At 58.4% G+C, this 14,080-nt stretch overlaps 1 protein-coding gene across 1 annotated transcript; it reads right to left on the bottom strand.

Annotated features, from left to right (window-relative positions):
- Window positions 1-423: 423 nt before the first annotated feature.
- FBXL16 (F-box and leucine rich repeat protein 16) lies at window positions 424-12,676 on the bottom strand. The gene is made up of 6 exons (XM_016136683.2): window positions 12,336-12,676; window positions 4,675-5,333; window positions 3,404-3,912; window positions 3,042-3,126; window positions 2,624-2,687; window positions 424-2,365 (listed from the first exon to the last, which is right to left on the bottom strand). The coding sequence occupies exons 2-6, from the start codon at window positions 5,317-5,319 to the stop codon at window positions 2,217-2,219; spliced, it is 1,452 nt and encodes a 483-aa protein (XP_015992169.2). The 5' UTR covers window positions 5,320-5,333; window positions 12,336-12,676; the 3' UTR covers window positions 424-2,216.
- Between the last annotated feature and the right edge of the window lie 1,404 nt (window positions 12,677-14,080).

Genomic DNA, 14,080 nt, shown 5'->3' with positions numbered 1-14,080 from the left:
TCAGTCACCCTCTCTGAGCCTCCCTTTCACTTCTGGGTGTGAGTTCTGGTTTGTCTTTGCTGCACTGTGCGATCTTTTGGGACATCCCTGACCCGCTCTTAACCTCGGTTACACTGTGCATTTAACAGGGCTCATTTTTGCCCTTCTGGAAGGATGGGCTAGATCCCAAATATTTTGGAGGGATTATTATATGTAATGACTTTAGTGTCTGTCTCTCTCCCCACTTAAGCAATGAGCCTAAGGAACTTCTCAGTTAGTCAGTGCTGGGTTTCCAGTCAGTCACAGTGGCAGCTGGCCCCTACATTTTTGTTGAAAGAACCAAATTTGATGAGTTGAGGGGTGCATAAGAATACAGAAACTTGAGCCCCTCAGGGCAAATACTTTCCCCCCACCATGTCTGATGATTTAAAAACACCTCAGACATGTGTTTTTACAACTTTTTTTAATATATATTTTTATAAACAGGTCACGTGATAAAATAGCACAAGAAACACTTACCAAATATAAGGTTATATCTTCCGCATATACAGGAGAATGAGGTTGTTATGTACAATAAGAAAATGATTTTAGGGGTTGGTTGGTTTTGTTTTCCTCTCTCCCCTTAAATTTTCCTCCTACAGTCGTTGGAAATATCACAGCTTCAGTTGCATTAATACTTTGGACAAATGAACAGCTGCTACCTCCCCACTAGGGAACTGTGGGGAGGAAGGGCTGAAGAAACTGGCTCCTGACCACCTCAACCCAGGAGCCTCCTGCTGGCACTCCAGGGGCAGAGAGATCTTTGGGCTGTTGAACTGTTTCTCTGCTTCAGTATCATCTCTTGCTCGCTCTTTCTCTCTCACTCTTTCTCTCTCACTCTCTGGAACCTGGTTACTCTCTTCCAACCAGATGGGGGCAGGGGTGTCCCAAGATTAGGTGTGCATGTTGTATTCCTGGGGTTCAAGGTTGGAATGGAAAGGGGTCCCAGCCCCCTCCTCAGCAATTGCCAAGATGTGCCAGCATCCCCTAGGACTTCCAAATGTCTTGGGATTGGACAGAACACAGTCAGAGCCCATGTGGGCAAGCAGAGGTTTGGGAAGCTTGGGTCGGGATGCAGCTAGAAAGGAGCCCTTCCTCCTCTGGGTGCTGAGGATGTGCGGGCCACTGGAAGATAGCAGTCGCTGGCTGGCGCTGACCCTGAGCCTTGGCTGGGGTCTTTTCCGCTTCCACCTGACAGCAACCTACCCAGGGTGAAGTGTAGTTAGCACTGAGGGGCCTGGGCCCAACTGGCTACAGGGGTAGCAGTGTATGGTCCACACAGGACTGCTCCTAAGGCCTGCAGGCCCTGATCGTTGCTCCAGTTTGGGGTCCCTCAAGTTATCTGTACCACCTCTGGGTTGAGGTGGACTGTTGCTGGCTGGGCTAATTTTGATTATGCCAAGGTCATTGTCATCCACTCTGCCTCTTTCCCAACCCAGTTCTGCCCCAGCCTGGCCAGGGCCCCAAGCACTTGTAGGCCTGCGGGTAGGGGTGGGGCAAGCAGGACTGCTTCACACAGTGGCAAGAGGGGAGGTCGCTGTTGCTTGGGTCAAGCTGGCATGAGGTGGGGGAAGGGCAAGTGGGACGTGGGCTCCTCAGCGGGCCATGGCTTTGGCGGTGGCCTGTTTCCCTTCGCGACCCTCAGAGGAATCCAGGCGCGATGGGGCGGAAGATGCGGGCAACCCATGGGGCTCTTCCGGGCCACTGTGTCCTGGGGGACCCAGCCCCCCTCAATCCCCTTGGGCCCTGCCCAGGATAGGGGGACAGCTGAGAGGCAGTAGGGTGTGGCAGGGAAGGCGGTAAGGGCGGCCCTCTGGCGAGCTTAAAATGCCACCCCGCCCAGGATCGGGCCTGGCCCTCTCACCTCCAGCGGGCGGGCGAATGATGGAGGCGGCTGCGGCGTGGTGGAGGGTGGGCGTGCAGGGCGGGCACGAGGGGCATGCACAAATCCCCGAGTGTGCGTGCGTGCGTGCGTGGGGCTGGCCCCGCCCGCCGCCCTTTCCTGCCCGGGCGGGGCCAGGAGAGGAGCGGAGGGGCCGAAGGGAGCGGGGCGGAGCTTTCCCTCGGTTTGTCCCGGCTCCCGCGCTGGGTGTGGGGGCTCCCCTGAGGGCATGGCAAGGAGATGGGGCTCAGCGGCGCCCCCGCGTCTCCGCCCAGAGCGTGGCGGGTTCCTGCGACGGGGGCGAGGAGGCTCCGCGCTACTCGATGACGAGGCAGCGGGGCAGGTGCTGCGAGAAGTACTTGAAGAGCTCGGGGGTGGCCCCGGGGCAGTTGGTCAGCTCCAGCTCCTCCAGTTCCTGAAGCTGCACCAGGCCCGACAGTCCGGTGGTGGTCAGCAGCGGGCAGCCTACGGCGGGGTGGGGGTGGGGGTGGGGGTGAGCAGAGAAGTGGCTGAGTGGGCGCGACCCCATGGCTCGATGAGGGGTGGAGGGGCCGGAGGCTATAGCCTACCTGGCCTTTCCCTCCTGACCTGGACATGGGATAGCGAGTCAGCCCCAGGTGTGAATCCGCACAGGGGACTCCGCAGGATCGGCAGTCGGACTAGGTGTGTGTGTGTGGGGGGGGGGGACGGGTCACCGTCCAGGGCGCGCCAGCGGGGTCTCACCTGCCAGAGACAGGAGACGCAAACTCCTCATGGCCAGGAGGTGCTTCAGCCCGAAGTCCTGCACCTGGGCGGGAGGGCGGGGCGAGTTAACTATTTCCCTCGCGCCCTGTAGGAGCCCCACTCCTGGGGTCAGGCCGCAGGCCTGGAGCTGCTGGAGGGGCAGGGAGTGGGGTTCAAAACGGAGTTGTCTCAGTTCCCCTACAGAGCCAGGAGGCAGGTGGGGAATGCTGGTGAGGGCTCTGGGAACTCCACGCACTCCGCTTATGTCGGCTGCTGAGTGTGGAGGGATCCCAGACTTCCTTACAAGAATCTGAGTGGGCCCGGACCAGGTCAGAGGACCGTCTGGGAGGGAGCTTTCCCAGCGCCCCCCACCTCCCCAGACTACTCCCCAATCTCTGGAGGCGTGGAGGGCCAGTACCTGGCAGCACCATCTCAGGTAGAGGCTGCGGAGGGACGACATGGTGGACAAATAGCTGAGGCCAGTGTCCGTGATGCGTACACACCTGCAGTTGCAACAGAAGGGGGCTGCCCACCTTCAGAACACCTCGCCCTGCCCCTCAGCTCCTACCCCTTCTTCCCCTCCCAACCCTAGTGTCGCTGGCACGAACTCAACTTCTGCCCTACTCATAATAGCTCCTTCTTTTCTATAGCCCTGCCCCTCAACCCGCTCCCTACCCACTCTCCCTAGAGGGCTGTCCACTAGCCTAGGCTCACTGCTTAGAAGGTCCAGCCAGCCTCAGGTCCCACCCTCCATGGCTTGAGGGTGAGGGATGCACACACCTGTCCAGTACGAGCTCCTCCAGGCGGTGCAGGTCGCAGGCCACATACTCCAGAGCCATGTCTGTGATGCGTGGGCACCAGGAGAGGTCGAGGCTGCGCAGCTTGCGCAGATTCTCGGCCACAAGCTCCACACCATCATCGGTGACCTTAGAACAGCCAGAAAGGCTAAGTACAGTGAGATTGGGCAGGCTGTGCACCACGTTGACCACGCCATGGTTGGTGATCTCCCAGCAGGACAGCAGGCGCAGGGTGTGCGTGCTATGGCCCTGTCGCGCTGTGAAGTAGGCTAGCGCCGTGTCCGTCACATGGTAGGCCTGCAAGCTCAGCTCCGCCAGGTTGGGCAGCAGCTGTGATATGGCTGCAATGGCGTCGTCGGCCACGTTGATGCAGTCACTCACACTCAGTGAGGTGATGCGTGCGCTCAGGCTGGACCACAGCCCCGCCTCAGTGAAGTCATTGCAGCCTGAGAGCTCGAGGCGCACCACGCCCTGCATCTGCTCCAGCATCACCTGTAGGCCAGCAGGTTCAGGGTCAGGAGGCCTGACCTCACCTCTACTACCTCCACTGTGAAAGCCTACCTTGATTCCATGAATGTACCCCTCCTTGCAGGGTGTGGTGAGCAGGGTAGGAAATAGGGCAGAAGGAGCCTGCTATGGGGCAAGAAGTAGTGTTCTCCAGAGTGTAGGTGAGTGTAAACATGCATTGAGCTATACTCTTAGACAAGTGCACTTTACGGTGTGTCTGTTACACCTCAACTACACTCTTAAGGAGGCAGGGCACAGGGGAACCTGGAGCCCAAGGCCTGGTCAGAGCAGATCCCTGAAACAGTTGGTGTTAATGATTTGATGATTAGAGTCCAGGTCCTGGAGAATGGGCCAGCTGCACGGCTGCTCCTCTAACCTTTGCCTCTACTACCTCCACCTCCTTCGGTATCCTCCCCACCCTAGGCCAGTTTCACTGGCATCCAGGGCCTATGCTCAGAAAGGCCCCACATTTAATGAACTGCTATGCTGTCCTTATCTTAAAATTCTTAAATCATTTTCATCTTAGACTGGCTTGCTCAAATTATGTAGCCAGTTGTTCTTCTCCCCACTCCAGAGCCACAATCCCCCTCAGAACATAGGCACAGCCCTCAGCTACATTTCCCTTTGTGTGCCCGAGCTTCCTCTGGGGGCCACTCCCCACCTCCCCCAACCCTCACAGCTGCATCTTTACTGCTATCTGGCCCTGCCCCCCATCCCTGTCCCTTCTGAGCTAGTGGTGGGACACACCTCCAGGCCAGCGTCAGTGATGGTAGAGCGCTTGAGGCTCATAGCCTTGACACCCTTCTTGGAGAGGGCGTAGTTGTCGATGAACTCACAGATGTCCAGATCGGAAACGCCAACCAAGCAGAAACCCTCAAAGCCACGTGCAGCAAAGCCCTGCAGGTTCACGAACTCCTTCTCGCCACCAGGCAGCACATTGTAGAGCTCCTTGGCATGCAGCACAGGTGTGAGGCCCACCCAGAACTTGGGCTGGTAGAGCACGCGCCGCCAGGCCTTGCACACCTGGGCCAGCACACACTTCTCGCAGGCCGAGAAGTACCAGAAGAGGCCATTGAGGATCTTTTCGTCTGTGGCCAGCGGTGGCCGCTCCACTGGGGGTCCAGGTACTGGGGCTGAGGCTGTTCCCCCAAGGGGAAGCCCTGCTGGGGGACACAGGCCCCCAGCCAAGGCAGCCCGGGGCATTTGGGCGGCCAGGCTGGGTGGTGGGAGGGTGGGTGGGGGCAGTGGCTGGCAGGGGCGGTTCTTGGCAGCTGGTGTGCCCTTGGTGATACTGGCTGTGCCCAGGCCGTTGGGCTGGCCTGGCAGCTTCACCAGACCGTTTCGAGGCAAGCATGGGGGCTTGGGGTCGCCGTTGACTCCAGGGCTGGACATCTTCCTCGCTTACTCTGCAGACAGGGGCCCAGAGTAAGGAGTGAGTTTCATGTTCCCTCCTGGAAGGCGGGGCAGAGCTGGGCCCCTTATTATCCCTAGGTGTCTTCTCCCACGCCACTCCCAGAACCACCCTATAGAAAGGATCTAACTGCAACCCTCCCTCCTTGACTGAGCAGCAACAGGACAGGGCTAGTCTCTGAGCACCTAGTGTATGCACTGAGCTTAACTTGCACCAACTCACAGAGATGTTCAGCACCTAGATACTATGGTTCCTATGTTACACATGAGAAACAGAAGTGTAGAGAGACAGTAGCCTGTGACTGCTCCCTTTCACCTTTGCTACCTTGATGCCTACCATCAGTGCCTGCCAGGCCTGCTTCCATTGCTCAATGAGACTGAGGAGCGGATCTGGGGCAGTCTCTGGCCCTTCCACTGTGGGGTCTCAGCATGGCTCACTGATGTGTTTCCAGTACTCTGAGACTCAGACACCAGCCCCTGAGATCTTCAGTGGTTACAGTAGGTTCCATAGCTCAGAATCTACTCAAAAAAAGTGCAGGTGTCTTCCCAGTGCTTACTGCTATGCTAGCACAGTGAACCCTGGACACATTCTGTCTCTTTAATCCACCACCTAATTCATTGAGGATGATGGTATAGTGACTGTACCCATTGACCAGATGAGGAAACCAAGGCTGTGGCAATGTGAATTGCTTGCCTGAAGTCAGATAATCAGTGGTGGAGCCGAGGGTTGGACCAGAGCTGGCTATGAAAGGTTGTGTGAAGGGAGTTCCCCCAGGGTGGGGGTGAGACCACACTGGCTCCCCTTCTCAGGCCACCAAGGCTGTGAATGGGTGGCAAAGGGCACTGGGCACAACACAGTCCTGGAGAGAAGAAACAGTGCGACCCTCACTGTACCACACCCTTTGCTCCACATTCCAGATCTCCTGGCCCACCCCATACCAAATCTACAGCTAGAAAGCTATGCACTCAGTGCTTGCCCACACGGGCTCCAGGTAACACACCTTGGACTCAAAACAGGCCACACATTGGCTGACTAGCCTGGGCAAGGCATTTCCTTCTCCAAACCTCACTTTCCTCACTTCAAAGTCTAGGAGTGGATGATATCCCCTTACTAAGGGACAGCATGTATAAAGGGCTGAGCATAGTGCATGGCATGCAATGAGCACCTAGAAAGTGATGAGGATGTTGCTTCTGAGCCCCATAGCCCACCTGAGTGGAAGGGGACAGGAGCTACTGAGAGGGAAGGAGGGAGGGAGGGAGGTAAGAAGGTAGTCTTGCCCTGATCTTTCCAGCACCACACACCTTCCATTGTTTCCAAGCCCTGAACAGGACAACTTTGTCAGCATTCTACATCTGGGGAGGGGAGTGCAGACTTGGGACACATGGCCCTCATGGCTGCCAACCCATTTGGCCCAAGGGCCTTCCTGCCCTGGCAGCCATGAGCCCCTAGGCTGGCAGTCCACCCTGGGCCCTCCCTCCCCAGAGGAGGCCCCCACACCTTGGCTGCCCCCTCACTGTAGCTCATGACCAGGTAGCTAATGAGCTCACACATGCTGATAAATTACATCCATACCATCTGCCAACTACCCACTGGGATGATCATAAATTTCAACCTCACAGCAGCCCTTGGCTGTGGGAGGGTGGCCACTACTGTTACCTTTATTTTCAGATTAGGAACCTGAGGCTCTGATAGTTAGTTTGCCCACAGTGGTGGAGGTGGCCTGATATGAAGGCTGCCCTAGATCCCCTGATGCTATACAGGAGGAGGGGACCATCATGGCCAACAGTGCCTCATGGAGGGACAGGATGAAGCCCACGACTGGCCCCCAATCCTATGTCCTTAAGAGAGGCTGTCCTGGAAACTCCCTCCTGTGAGCTGATGGATACAGAGAGGCAGTCCTAGCTTGAATACCTTCTGTGTCCCGGGAGCAGGGCGCCATGACTTCATGGCTCAGGGCGCGCGGCCCACGCGGCCTCCGCAGCTTCCTACAGACCAGACGCGGCCGGTCCGGAGCGCAGCACCATGGACAGCGCTCCCCCCCCCCCTGCCGTCCCCGCGCCCGGTCTCTGTGCGCATGCTCGGAGGCCAGGCCCGGCAAGCCTCCACCGCGGACAGCGGCTAGTGGGGTGGGGTGGGGTGGGGGTCTGATTTGGCAAATTCAGATTAGCAGGGAGGGGGCCTGGAGGCAGAGAGGATGCAGGGAAGAGGGGAGAAACCGCCTCGCTCGTATAAGATTCCGCAGAGGCGGCGGAGGCGGCACCAGGGGAGAAATAACTCAAGAGCAGTGCCGATTTAGGTTGAAAATGCTCCCAGCCATGGGTGTTCACGTGGAGCGCCTGAGTTGGAGGGGATGCACGTGGATGCCCCTGGCACCTGCGAGGCTTCCTTCCCTTCCCCCACTGTAGCTCACATATGCACACGCCCACAGTCTCATCCCCACCACCCAGGCTTCAGGGTCAAGCTTATGAAAACAAACCAGCCCCTGGGAGAAAGCCCACAGGAGGGGGCAGAACAAGGATGACCCTTAGCAGCCTGGACAGAGTGTCTGAGGCCTGGCTGTTCCTCATCCCTCGCCCCTGTCCCTAGCCATAGGCACATGTCCCTGACTGTGAGTCAGCCCTCCCCACCCTCTACCCCCCCACTTCTGGATTGGAGCTGTCACCCTTAGTAGTAGCCCTACTGTTCCCTAACCTTGTCCATGGTCCCGCTGCACTCCAGCTCCTCCTCACACTCCAGCCTCATTGACCTAGTCTGAGAATTCCCCACTCTGTAGCTCAAAACTGGAAACAGTCACACCTTGACCAAGAGGGCTTTGGGAGAAAGGTGAGCTTGTGGCTAGATGGATCTTCCTGCCAGTTAGGCAAGAGGTTCCTGGGAAGCTGAGACAAGGGCCTCTCTGCCTGGCCCTGGCCCGACCCACCAAGCCAGATGGGTTGCACAGCCCCCACCTTCCTGAAATTTATGACTGACCCACTGCTCCCAGTAGGGCTTGGAGGACCTGCTTGGAGTTTCCTGCCAGGAGGGGATAGGGGCACCTGCCAGTCTACTGGGGGCCGCCTCCCCCTTTAAGGATAAACATTAGGAGCTAATTATGGTAAAAGAGGCTTTTTAAAAAGATGGCCACACTTGCACTGTTGTCAGCCTCAGCCCTGGCGGGTTGTTCCTCAGTGTGAAGTGGAATTCTGGGGAGGTTCCCTCCCGGGATAGGCTGCAGGGACTCGAGGCTCCTGAGCTCACCCCAGGGGAAGGAGGGAGATGGTGGTCACTGCTTTGTTTGTCCCCATCATCCAGAGCAGAGCTGGATCAGGGTACCACTTGGAAGAGCCTGTGTTTCCCCAGCAGACTCACTGTGAAGCATGGGGGCCCGAGTAGACCTAGGGAGCATGGTAGAGTCATGGGGGCTCCTAGGAGGACTACAGAACTTGGTGACTTCCAGGCTGACAGTCTGCAGATGGTCATACTGGGGCTACATAAGAAACTGATTCTTCTTTAGGTCGTCACTAGGTCCTGGGACCCAGCAAGTCCACCTTACAGCCTCATCTCTGGTCCTCCGTCCCCCCCCCCCCCCACACACACACACTGGCTGACTCCTTTCCTGCATTCCTCCTCTCCCTTTCTCTTCCTGGGCACATGCTGGCACCCCTGCTTGCTCAGAAGGCCTCCCTGCTTCTTAATTCTCCAAGCTCTTTCTCCTCCATCCTTTGGTATGAGAGTGCCACCCCTGCCTTCCCCTGTGGAACTCCCAGCACTGAGAAAGCAACTCCAGGGTCTCAGTCATCAGTTGGGCTATCATCACTGTCTACCTGTCAGCCTCTTCCCTTTGCTGGGGGGCTCCTTGAGGACATCTGGCACTATGGTGTAGGGGCCTCTCAGTGCTACCAGAACTGAATGAATAAATGAATGGGGAATGGCAATCCGGCTAGCAAAATCATGCCTGAGGCCCATCAGTCTTGATAGGACAGGTCAGATTATAAGAAGGGCTGTCAGTGGGAAAGCTGTAGCTCAATTCAATAATCCTGGTTGTGACAGAGGCCAGTGTCTACAGGGAGGTCACTGGAGTTGGGTTGGTGCCAGAGTCTCTGACTTCTCAGAGACCTCCAAGACCCTGGGGCTTGGCATGGTCCTTGTAGTTATTCAAATCTTGGGCAGAGGACAGCTCATGTTTCCTTTTTGGTTGAGACTCCTCTTGGGAGCTGCAGGGTTAAGGAAGCTGGCTGCCCGAACCCCATAATCTGGCCAGATCTGAAGGGAAGGGGACAGGCACTACCAGAGGGAGGGAAGTGGGGGGTCCTGTCCTTCCCAACACCACACTTCTCACTGGTGGTTTGAACCCTTCATACACTACCTGACCATAGCGGGGAAAGTAGGGCTGAGAGTGAAATTTCAGAAGTTGCACAAAACTTGGTTTTGACCCCAAGACCCCCCCCAACTGTCTGACTGCCAAAGCCCAGGCCAGGCACATTGGTCCAGATAGTAACCCAGATCCCCCAGCTGGCCTGCCTCTGGCCAGGCGCACCTCCTGTGGCCTCCTTTCTCTGTCCTGTTCTGCTTCTTCCATTCCCTGTGCTTTCCCAGCCTGGACCCCTGGGCTGGTGGTCTCTGCCACAATTGTACTTTTCACCCCTGCTCTCCTTCCAGAGGCTGCAAGCTGCATGTCCACCACTTGAACACTTCTTTTGGACTGCTCATTCCCAAGAAAACCTCTGCCCCTCATGGTCCCTACCTTGGAGGTCTCTTCCCCCATTTCTGATGTCCCCATCTGACACGGCCTGCCCTGGGAGACCTGCACCTAGTAAAACCTGCACTGACCAATTCTCCCTACCTGTTGAGGGCTATGAAGTTGGGCAGAACAAGGGTAGCCAGAAAAACTCACATAGATCAAGTTGTGGTGGCAGCCCAAGGTTTTTAGGTGATAACCAGGGCAGCTTGGGATTGGGGACATGACACACTCCATGACAAGCTCCGTGACTCAGGCACATTCACATTCCTGCCACTTTGCACATGTCCTAGCAGTAGCACTCCCCTCCTTCCCACAGCTCAGAAATGCTTCTGGGGTGCAGACTGCCCCACCCGTGCACTGGGAAGGGAGCTCTGGGAAGGGAGCACATGGCCTCAGGAGAGACCTAAGTTCATGCTCCAGCAGTCTTTTGGCCAAACTCAGGGGGCAGATTAGCCATGTAGGACTGGATACCTTGGAGAGTGGACACTAGGTTCCAGGCTTCGTCTCAGCTCCTCTGCTCTGAAGGACCTGAGCCCTCCAGAACCTAGTCCTGAGGCATCTAGTGCCTGCTGCTTTGGGCAGCTGCCTTGATCCCTCACTTTCTTGCTAAGTGGGCGAAGGTAGTCTGAGCTCACCTTTTGAAGCTGGTCTAGTTGAAGCTCCTCCAGTCCACTTGTGGGGAAGGTTCTGAGCCACCCACTGACCTCACAGACCTTCCTTCACTGCCACCTCCACTCCTCCCTCATGCCAGCCTCTGAGACGCAGCAGTGACCTCCCATGTGAGATGAAACGGGGCTTCAGGCAGCAGCACAGTGCCAGCCAAGGAGCCCCTTCCCTGACATTGGGGTGAGATGTCTCCCTGGATTTCAGCAGTGCAGGCCTTCCTGGGCCTGGGCCCAGCTATCTTGAGGGCCCCAGGTTCCACTCACCCCAGGGCCACTTGTTTCCTTCTCATCAGTAGAAGATAGGACTTGCTCAAGTGGTCTGGAAGTGGGCATGAACTGGAGGGTGGTGCCTGTCCCATGAACCTCCCCACTGTTAGAGGTGCTCATACACCTGGCTCAAAGTGAGGGGTGGTTAAGGTAGGGGAAGCCAGGTAATGAAAGGGGCAGGCACTGGGGCAGCTGAGACCTGGGGTCACCTGGGGCCTGAACAACCTGCCCTGCATAGCCCATGTTTATGACTGGGACTTGACTTTCCTTCCTCTCCAGACAGCTCTGGTCCACCCCTGTGGCCACCTCCTGCTGAGCCAATGGGCCTCTTATCAGGCCTCTGCCCTAGACTGAGACTCCACACCTCTCAGGTCCAGCCCGGCCCAGGCCTTCTGTGCCCAGGCTGCTATCCAGTAGTTGGGTCGAAGAAGGGGCCCTGTGCCCTGCCTGGCATCAGAAAGGCCTGAACTGACTCTGGTCACTGGGCCCTGGGAGGCATTGGGTGTGGGGAGGGGTTTGATGGAGGGGGCAAGTGAGGTGGCATCCACCATCTGCTCTCTACGTAGAGGGGAGGCTTCCTGTGCAGGAACAGGGAGGGGCTGGAGGAGTGGCCACTGGGCAATGGGCTCCTTGAAGCGCCGATAGCCAGGCCTTCTCTCCTTCTGGGGTGATGGGTGCGAAACTCTCCTTACCCACTGAAACTTCAGGGATATAAGACCCCTCCCCAGCAAATCTCTGGGTGCCCACTTCCCCTTCTCAGGCCCTTCAGCATTGGCCAAGGCCTGACTCCTCCTCCAAAACCAGACAGGTGCCCAGTCCCCTTCCTTCCCCTCTACCTCCCACTGTGGCAGCTCCACACAGGCCCTGGTCCAGAAGGTGTCCAGGGGCAGATAGGCCCTCTAGCCATGTATCCACATGGCTCTTCCTGGAGTGTAATTTTATCTAACACCTCTCTCATATGCCCAGGGTCTCCTGGTGCTGAGGTGAGGAACCCAGAGCTCAGGGGTGGTCCAAGACCTCACCAAGACAAGTGGGCTGGGGGCCTGCAAATCCGTTTCCACAGGGCCACCGTTAGGTGGCACCGACCCACAGTCTTGGTCCAGTTGCCATAGGGAGTGGGCCTCGACCAGGCCCGCCACTGGGGTACGGGGCTATAGGAAGGCCGGGCAGGGCCTGAGGCCCAGCGGCCATGGCCAGGGAAGGGGCTTGCGCTTACATAAGCCCTCTGGGGATGGCGGAGGTGCCTTCCCAAGCCCCCTCCCCAAACCCTCCTCATTGTGACTACCGTGGTGGCGCAGGCTGGCCCCTCTCGGCCCTGCAGCCTGGCCCTCAGCGCACATCTTACCTCGGCACGGGCTCCTGGCTCATGCCACGCTGTTCGCAGGGCGTCCTCCCGTTATGGGTAGCCTGGCATGGGCGCCGGCGAAGCGGGGAGGCGGCCGAGGTGCTGGCTTGGCCGGCAGGGCCCGGCCGCACCCCGCGCCCCAGCCTGGCCGGCCCCCTCGGCCGCGCCCCAAGAAGAGCTCCCCGGTGGGAGAGGATGGGCCGCCTTGAGCCTCCCACCGGGGAGGCTGAGACTGTGCCCAGATAAATAAGGCCGCTTTGCAGGGAGCCCGGCGGGCGCCTCCTCCCTCCCCTCGCCCTCCTCCCGGCGCTCCTCCTCCGCCCTCCTCCCTGCGCTCCTCCGAGGCCGCGGGCGGCGCCGCGCGCGCCCCCCGCCCGGCCCTAAGCGCCGCGCCCTCGCGCGCTCCCGGCGCGGGGAGCCAATCCGAGTTGGGTAGCCCGGGTCGGAGGAGCGGAGGATGCCGAGCCCCGCCCCTCCCGCCCCGCCCTGCCGCGCGCACAGCGCGCTCCCAACGCGGCGCCAACGGGCACGCGCCAGCCCTAGCACGCACCCCGCCCCCATCTTCGCCGCGGGCGCCCTCGCAATAACAAACCCCGGCGCGCGGCTGCGCGGGGATGGGAGGGGAGGGCAGAGGAGGACAGGAGAGAGAGAGGAAAGAGGGCAAGGCACGCGGCCGCACAACGGGACTGGAGCGAGCCCTGACTGCGAGGAGCTGTGGGGACCCCAAGTTCTGCGAGGTTAAGAAGACTTGAGTCTCTTGGCCCCGGGTGTTGGCCCTGCGGTCCTATGCGGTTCCGGTCGGCCCCTGTGTCCCCAGTCTTTGGCTGCCACCTGCGGGGGAGAGAACAATTGGAACCCCAACCTTACCACCGAGCCCGGGTCCAGTCCCCCTTTAAGGCCCTCACATCTCCTGTGCACCTGCTGGGTGCCAGGCCCAGAAAACTCCCTCAGTGGGGGACACACTTACACACCCTCAGAGCTGAGAAGCAAATGACCAACAGATCTTTTCAGAGAATGACTATTTTGAGAGTGATGAAAGTTCAAGAGGGCCATGTGATAGTGACCTGCGAGGGTGGTGGCGGTAGGGCTCCTGAGGACATGACACTTGAGCTGAGACCCCAACGGTGAGAGAGCGGGGAAGTGGTCCAGGAATGGGTGTGTAAAGGTTCCGAGGCCTTAAGAAACCTGGCAAATTCCCTCTGGAATAGATTGGATGCGGAGGTGGCAGCTGCTGGAAGGGAGCAGGCTGGAAGAGAGAGAAGAGGTGGGATATGGCAGGTAGGTGTGGAGGGCTGTCTGGGCCACTGGAGAAGCCCCAGCAGGCTCAGGGAGGAGATGGAGGCTAATAGTGCTCATCCTGAGGTCTCCTGGGAGCAGATGCAACAGAGAGACCAGGTGTGGGGAGAGCAAGAGGGGTCTTTGCATTTGGGAAAGAGCCTCTGGCCTGGGAGAGAGGCTCCCTGATAGTGTCTTCATAGAAGTGAAACCAGCTGGAGTTCGGTGTTAGCGTTTTGACCAGAAGTTGGGGCTGGTGTGAGATGGCAACAGGAGGGGGAGTCAGGCTGGCTGGACCCTCGCTGGTTTGAGGGGGTGGTGTTCTTGCTGTGGGGGGGGGGCACTAACTGGGGTGAAGGCCGCTCTCCTGTGTGGCAGGGACTAAAGAATCATGCTCACATGATTGAAAGGAGGCTCGGCATGGGCAGGCAAGATGAGATGTGTGAAAACATTTGGGGTAACTGAAAAAG

The sequence above is a fragment of the Rousettus aegyptiacus genome, unplaced genomic scaffold (assembly GCF_014176215.1).
Source record: "Rousettus aegyptiacus isolate mRouAeg1 unplaced genomic scaffold, mRouAeg1.p scaffold_m13_p_8, whole genome shotgun sequence".
NCBI lineage: Eukaryota > Metazoa > Chordata > Mammalia > Chiroptera > Pteropodidae > Rousettus > Rousettus aegyptiacus.
Note: the sequence above shows the minus strand (reverse complement) of the source record. Positions and strands in the feature narration are given on the sequence as shown.

Coding starts and splice junctions, on each gene's coding strand:
- FBXL16 (XM_016136683.2), bottom strand. CDS start 5,319: ATGTCCAGCCCTGGAGTCAACGGCGACCCCAAGCCCCCATGCTTGCCT. Junction 3,913..4,674: donor TCACTGACGCTGGCCTGGAG/GTGTGTCCCACC, acceptor GCTGGCCTACAG/GTGATGCTGGAGCAGATGCA. Junction 2,688..3,041: donor ACCTGAGATGGTGCTGCCAG/GTACTGGCCCTC, acceptor CCTCCCGCCCAG/GTGCAGGACTTCGGGCTGAA.